The 7,655-nt window shown below is 34.4% G+C and overlaps 1 protein-coding gene across 1 annotated transcript; it reads right to left on the bottom strand.

Moving 5' to 3' along the window:
- Positions 1-3,128: 3,128 nt before the first annotated feature.
- Positions 3,129-6,754, bottom strand: LOC149786346 (uncharacterized). The gene has a single exon (XM_089978185.1). The coding sequence runs from the start codon at positions 6,571-6,573 to the stop codon at positions 4,084-4,086; it is 2,490 nt and encodes an 829-aa protein (XP_089834311.1). The 5' UTR covers positions 6,574-6,754; the 3' UTR covers positions 3,129-4,083.
- Positions 6,755-7,655: the final 901 nt, after the last annotated feature.

Here is a 7,655-nt window from a genome sequence, read left to right as displayed (position 1 = left end):
ATTTGGCAGAGGTGAGGAAAAAAAAAGGAAAGGCTAATCAAAACATGATTAAGACTATTTTTTTTTTACAGTTCTCGACTGGTTTAATTGCTATGGCATTTCAATCTAGACTTTAATGAATAACAATTGAGCTGTCCGTTGCTCGTGCTTACACTAGTGTAATGCAGCACGGGTCAAACATAGTGGTATCAATGAACCAAAAACAAAACCACAAAGATAAAACGTGTAAAGCAAGAAACAAGAAACGCTTCAGCAATTTTGCAGTTTCGAGTGACAAATGATTATGTAGCAATAGGACAATTCAGTGGCACATAGAAATTGGAGTCAGAACTTGTGGCCTGTGTCTGAGAAAATATTTTTTGAGTGAGAACATAATCATGATTTTAACCTATTTTATTATAATGTAAGTGTACTATCCAACATTCTATATTATACCATCAACACACCGTTTGTTGTGACCTTATACCTTGTTCTGTACTATCCTGTATCCCGCATTACACCATCAATAAGCCGTGTGTAATCACCATTACCGTGTTATCTACTATCCAACATCCCACACTTTACAATTATCAGGCCGCATCTAGTGACCAATACCCTGCCATCCAATACCCAGCACTCCACATATCATAAACAGGTCGTGTGCAATGACTAATACACTGTTATTTATCACCCAATACCACACACTGTACAATCAACTTGATATCATAAGTACCATGAAGAAGACAATCTACATAATACTTGTCCTATCTTTTAAAATTTGTTTTGCTTTCTACCTGTATATCCTGAACGTTTTAGTCTTGATAATGCAACTCGAAGCTAAAAACTGGTGTCAGGCAGTTTTCTACTAATTTTATGACGCTAGATTACTGTTCTCGTTTACTTCAGATTGATATACCCATTTCTCAATCTTTACTGTTGGAAGAAATCGAGTTCCATATCGCACACCCCATTTGTCAGTGACTTTTGATTTGGTACGAAAACTTGACGCCTATATGTTTTTATCGAATATAACAGGATATATATAAAATATCGAGAATTAAGCAATGTGTATGCAAGTTTGCTAATGGTTTGTGTGTATATATATATATATATATATATATATATATATATATATATATATATATGTTTGTGTGTGTGTGTGTGTGTGTTCATATGTAAAAGTGTCTCTCATTAGGTACAACTTATCAGTGAATTTCAGTTGATATTTCAAAGTCGGGACCTATATTTTCTTTGCTAATAATACAAAGCAGAAATACAAAACTGCTAAAGAAGATTATATCAATAACAACAAATATTTTTTCTCCTGAATCAACCGAATCTAGTCACATTTAATTTTTTAACTGAAATTGCTTTTATACAAGAATGCGGCGACATTCTTTAGAGGCTTTATTTTGAACCTGACTTTAATTTTTAACCGTTTAAAATATTGTAGACATAACATTTTTAGAGCTGGATGTTAAAATAAACGGATATTATTGGACTGAAAGAAATGTGTCTATTGAATTTTAGACATGGCGACGACGATATGTCATTTTCGCTTTCCAAACATTTGCCATACTGCATGATATGAAGGTATCATTAATTAAATTCGAATAAAATCAATAATGATATGCGGATATCGCTATACATAAGATGTATGAATACGGCATGATGTTGCGTGGTCATTGAGTGTGTCGGTAATAATTTCGATAGCCGTCTATACGTATGATGTTACGTGCCAACTGAGTACATTGTAACAAAGTCGACAACGCGAGATTACAAGGGTCAAGTTCATTCAATTGTGTGTGGACAATATTGTCCGTATTTTCTGCCAAGGTATTGAGTTGTTTTAGACACAGTTTCAAATAGAAAAGATAAAAAACTAGAAACATTATTGTTATGTTTTTTCTTTAACTGGAGAATGCAGTTTGAGTCAGTTTTGAGACGAAACTGTCAAGGAACACTAGAACTCACAGCCTCCTAAACTAACGTTATGAATCCTGTCAATATTTACATTGTTAGATATCTGTACTGTATTGTACATTATACGTTGTTCTCTCTGTTCAGTTTGGAAGGGGTTTTAAAACACGTCGATTGTACTCACCACACCTGGTCCACTTATGTCCAAAGGCTCTACAGAACTAACACGATGTACAATATATGCAGTTCGTGAAGGAACTTATGCCAAAAAATTCTTCTCAATACAACATAATTTTTAAAACAATGTTAGTATCACTGGTTAAAACAACTTCAGCTTTCAAATAGCACTGCTGTAGCACAGTATATAACAAAATTAATCAATTACATATCGATATTCATCGATGGAGTGATTATAAACATTTTTACACCCCTATCACGTCGAACAGGAAGTCTAATGCATACTAAATTCATTCTACTCTGTCTGTGTTATTTTACAGAAACCTTACCGATTTATTTAAAGCCGAAAATAGAATCATTAAAGTAAAATGTTAAAAATTTGCATAAATGAAAGAATGTACATTTGTTTTATTCAAAAAACATATATAATATCCATTTGGTTATATATACCATAGAAAGCGTCACACACACACACACAGACACACACACACAGACACACGCACACACACACACAAGCACACAGACACAGACACACACACACACACACACACATATATATATATATATATATATATATATATATATATATATATATATATATATATATATGTTGAAAAAATACAGTGTTAAAATGTGTATACATCTAAGAGAAATGTACTTCCATAAAAATCGCATTAGACTTTAATCTAAAGGAAAGTTAAAGTTATTATATATTTAACCTTATTCATTTTCTCTTTAAAATTGACTGGAACACGGGCCTTTGTGATGGCTTATATCGTGATAAGAATGTTCTTAAAAATGTAACATACATATTAAATCAAATTTTGGGATTAAGAAGGCATTTTAAGGCTTTTTGCTACTCAACCATCTCAGAAAGGAAATAAAGTAAACAGAAATTCAAAAGATGTAAACGGAAGGTACATGTTGCATTAATTTAAATCACAGGAGAAACGTTTAATATCATATCCATTACAGAACGTTTTTTTTAGTTTGGTATCTCTACGAAATAAATCGCTTGAAGTACATATCTTCACTGCTACAAACTGTTACCGTCAGACATAGGCCTATGTCCTTGACGTCACAAGTAGTTGAAACTCGTTATTACGGGACTTTCATGGACAACAAAATAAACTACTACTAATTATTACTAATTAGGTATCCATGATGATACAACGTTTTTAATTTTTGTCCCAGATACAGACTAATTTTGTCCTATTTCAAAGAAAAATTCAAGCGACCACAGTACAGGGTCGAAAATCTACACAAACTTAATTTAAAGAAAACTTAAAAGCAAAAACAATCTAGTTAAAATAATAGCAACCACACAACTTGATGTTTAGTGTAGCTAAAAGTTTGAATTTATGAAAATATTTATATGGAGCAACATTCTTTGTTGGAGTTTATATGACGCTGCAGTGAGTAGAAACCAACGTCGTGACACAACATTCCCATTCGGAGTTCCCCTGATGCTTTTTTGTTTCAGTCGTTTTTCCTGTGTAACAAGGCAGTCCCTTACTACGGTACATACGGCACATATTCATAAGTACATACGGCACATATTCATAAGTTTGAACTAAACCATTTCTATAAATACAAGTTTGTTTGCTTCATTTCTTACCTTCATTTGCATGTTGTTGTTGATAAAATTAATACCTGTCAGATAATAACTATTTAAATTTGCAATAGACTTTCTAAAACGTATTAACATAACATATTAACGTTCTACAATCAACTGACATTTCTAAGATAAAGACAGAAGTATTAAAAAGATTCCTGTTAACAATTTCCAGAATACCCATGACTCACTAACAAACATGAGAACGAGTTATTTCACATAAATGAGCATATAGAACTTATATAACAGAGGCATAGTAGAATAATGTTAAAACTAGCATCTTAACTTTCTAGCAGTTCCGTGTATATATATGTGTGTGTGTATATTCCGTGTATATATATACAACTTCGTATGGAATACAAACACAAATTCAGTGCGAAGTATTGGGGAATTCAAATTTGTGCGTGCGTGTGTGTAATAATTTGTAAAATCCACCTCAGAAAGTTTTGGCATCTGATAACTAATTTCCTATATATAAATTTTCTGAACTCCGAATTGAAGAGTCCATAAATAAGTGGATTCACTGAGCAGTTTATGAGGTAAGACTTTAATCCAAACTTACAGGCAACCAACTGAGAATCTGTGAAACTATCTACTTCATATGTGTCTTGAAATGATATCCATACAGATAAGCTGAGGTAAGGCATAAAACTTAGTACAAAGACAAGTGGAATAACAAACAGGATAACTATAGTCCCTTTGTGTATAGTTCCCATTGGTGACTGTACACGTTGGCATCCAGATTGTCTCGAAGCGCAATTCAGTTGAGAGGAAGTCGGTCGTGTGCTATTTTCTTGAAGCAAAGCTGCTTCCGAAACCATGCCCCTTGATATATGTGATGACTGCGGTACTCTGAAGGTACCTGCTGTACCAATGATAGAAATAGTTGGTGTTTTTTCAGTGCATTCTGTTGAAGTAGATTTTGAATAGATTGCGTTTGCTGAATGTATATGATAAGGCCACGAGGCTCTAGTATTCATTTGTGACCTCATCTCTTGAGAATGCATTTGAGCTGAGATTAAAACTGAGGCGCTTTTAATTTTCGAAGGTTTAGTCTGCATCTTTGAAACTGTTTCTTCTGAGCACGTGACGTCTTCAGTTAATGAAGCATCATGAGGTTCCAATAGCGTAATGCTTGAAACATGTTTCCTCTGAGAAAAAGGGAGTTGTGTGCTATTTTCTTCACACAAGGGTGTTTTTGAAGCTAAGTTCCTCGACGCGAGTCTAGCGTCAGCAACTCGTTGCATTCTAGTTGAATTAACCATTGCATCACTTAGCGTCTCATCATTATCTTCTTTTGAGATGCATTTTGAGTTATTTGGGTTTAAGGAACAGGGTTGATATGACCAAGCCACTCTCGTATTCATCTTTCCAATCTCACGTGAATTACTAAGAGATGGGTTCGAAATCGCAACACTTGTTGTCTTCGAGAATTTTGTCTGGATTCTTGAGGGTTCTGTTCGAAGTAAGGGACTACGGGCCTTGTTTGAGTCATCTTTAGGTTGCGTTGTTTTGCTCGCAACATGTGTCGATTGAGAGGAAGTGTAGTGTAGTGTGTCATTTTCTTGAAACAAAGTTGGCTCCGAAACGAAGTCCGAGCTAGATGAATAATCAAAAGCTAGGATCAAGTGGCGTCCTTCATTATCGGAGACACAACGAGGATGCATTGATGTTTTGCTCGCAACATCATTCGAAAGAGAGGAAGAATGTTGAGTGTTATTTGCTTCAAACGAGGTAGCGCCCGAACTTAATTTCATTGACTTATATGTATGGTCTGCAACTCGTAGAATTCTGGTTGAATCAATCGTAGCATCAGACAATGTCTGATCAGTGCCATCTACTGATGTGTAATTTAATTTGTTTTCATTTTCAGGGCCCATTTGATAAGGCCACGACAATATTGTATTCCTTGATGAACTGAACTCGTTTGTTTTTGTACCGTCTGAGTTTAAATTTGCAGCATTATTGGTTCTATAGATCTCTCTTCTATACTTCAGAAGGGCGGATCGACATTCTCTTGCATATGTGGAACCTTTTATATCCATTATTTCCTCATGATCCGCAATTGCATCCGTATTTATCTTATGTGACGAATCCAGTCTTACATCTGGATCTGCGATTTTATGCAAATTGTTATCGTCTGTCATATTCTGAAGATCGGCCATGTCAGAATAACAGGTGATGGGCCTGGACACAGAGAAAGACATATATGTCATCGGTACATTTTGTCGTCGTCTTTGATAAGATATTGCAAACGTTGAAGAACGTCTCTTAACATTGAGTAACTGTCTTACGATAAGAGCGTATATCATAAACAGGATAATTGTCAGTGTCACAAAACAGATGACATGAAGTATATGCAACGCTCGTACATAAAGAATGTCCGATTTTGATGTGCTTATCTGACAAGCTTGTACAGTATCATTAATTTGAAGCGTTATATTCATTTGATCAGTCACTTGCTCAACGTCATATAATACTAATACAGGCCATGATAGAAGTGCGGATATAAAAGCACACACAATACATACAATAATCACTTGCCTGACGGAAAGCTGATTTTTTAGTGGCTGACAGATTCGTCTATATCGGTCGATTGCCAAGCTTACCAAGATCAAAGCAGACGCAATCGTCGTGAAATAAGTTATCAATCGAAGAACTTTGCAGGATTTGGTAGCGTTACAATCAAGCGATAGTATAATTTCCGCAAGGTCCATTGGCATACCCAAAACACATGTAAACAGGTCAAATATTGTTAAAGCAACTATGAAACATGCGTTCGGTTTCATCTTTGTCTTACACCGGTAGAAGTACATAACCATGGAATTACCAAATACCCCGAGTATCATAAGGAAACTTACGTACACTATGACAGGTATCATTGTCACTTGCAACGCATTGGTCTTCTTTTCGAAGAGATCCGTCACTTCATTTCTAGAAAATCATGTTGTTGTAGTGGCACAAGCCTTGATACAGTTTTTCTCTACACTTTTCTTTAAATATTGAAATATTCTGCCAAAACTAGGAATGCCAAATTTCCAATCTTGTTATGTTGTGTATTATTCTTAGGTAATCTGAAAGCATAAGAAAAACTAATTAGATGATTTATGTCATTTTAGTCTAAACAAATATATTGTATAGCTGGTTGAAATGTTATTTCGGTTTGTTTACTTGTTCTGAAAAAGTTGCATTATGTAATTAAAGTAAACGTGTAGTAAACGTGTAGTAAACGTGTAGGCAAATTCACGTTTGTAATGTATAGAGTATCCTGTGTTTTGAAATCGGAAATAAAACAAGAGATCCTGCACCATAATACGAAATAAACGTTAAGTTAGTGCTAAAATATTTGTTGACTTCGGAAAGATGGTATTCAGCAATGAAAACTGCAGGAATAACGAATATAAATTATTCTGCATTGTCTACATTTCTTAAGTTCTATCGTCAAAGCGGTTTGGAGGGGGAAAAAAGCAACATATTGTAAGGACGACTTTCACATGTGATCTGAGTGACGGTAATTCTGAGGAATGTGGAGATGAACAGGCAAAGAAGTGAACCAACTCTAACTAATGCTAAAAACTCACCATAGTCAATTCAATATTCGCCTCGAACTGTTAGAAGAAATTTCAAGAAACGTGTGTTTATGTCAATTATCATTTTACCGTCTATCATTGGAAAATGCTATATTTTATTATTGGGCAGCATCAGCGAATATATCCTTGGATAATAATTTATGAAATTTTGGAGACCCCAATAAGTGTCGGTGCGTTTTGGATAGATAATAACCAACTTGCTTTAGGTTTGCATTTCATCTTATGATTTATTATTATTTTAGAAAATTAAAATATCGCTAAAATACCGCTTGTTCAGTATATATATATTCTTATGTCACTTGTTTAGGCTCGAATAATCAGTAATACAAGAAAGAGTGAAAACAACAAGCTTTTACAAATACATTAATTTATTT

The sequence above is a fragment of the Sinohyriopsis cumingii genome, chromosome 12 (genome assembly GCF_028554795.1).
Source record: "Sinohyriopsis cumingii isolate HCF-2022 chromosome 12, ASM2855479v2, whole genome shotgun sequence".
Taxonomy (NCBI): Eukaryota; Metazoa; Mollusca; class Bivalvia; order Unionida; family Unionidae; genus Sinohyriopsis; species Sinohyriopsis cumingii.
The sequence above is the reverse complement of the archived record's forward strand: the minus strand, read 5'-3'. Positions and strand labels throughout refer to the sequence as shown.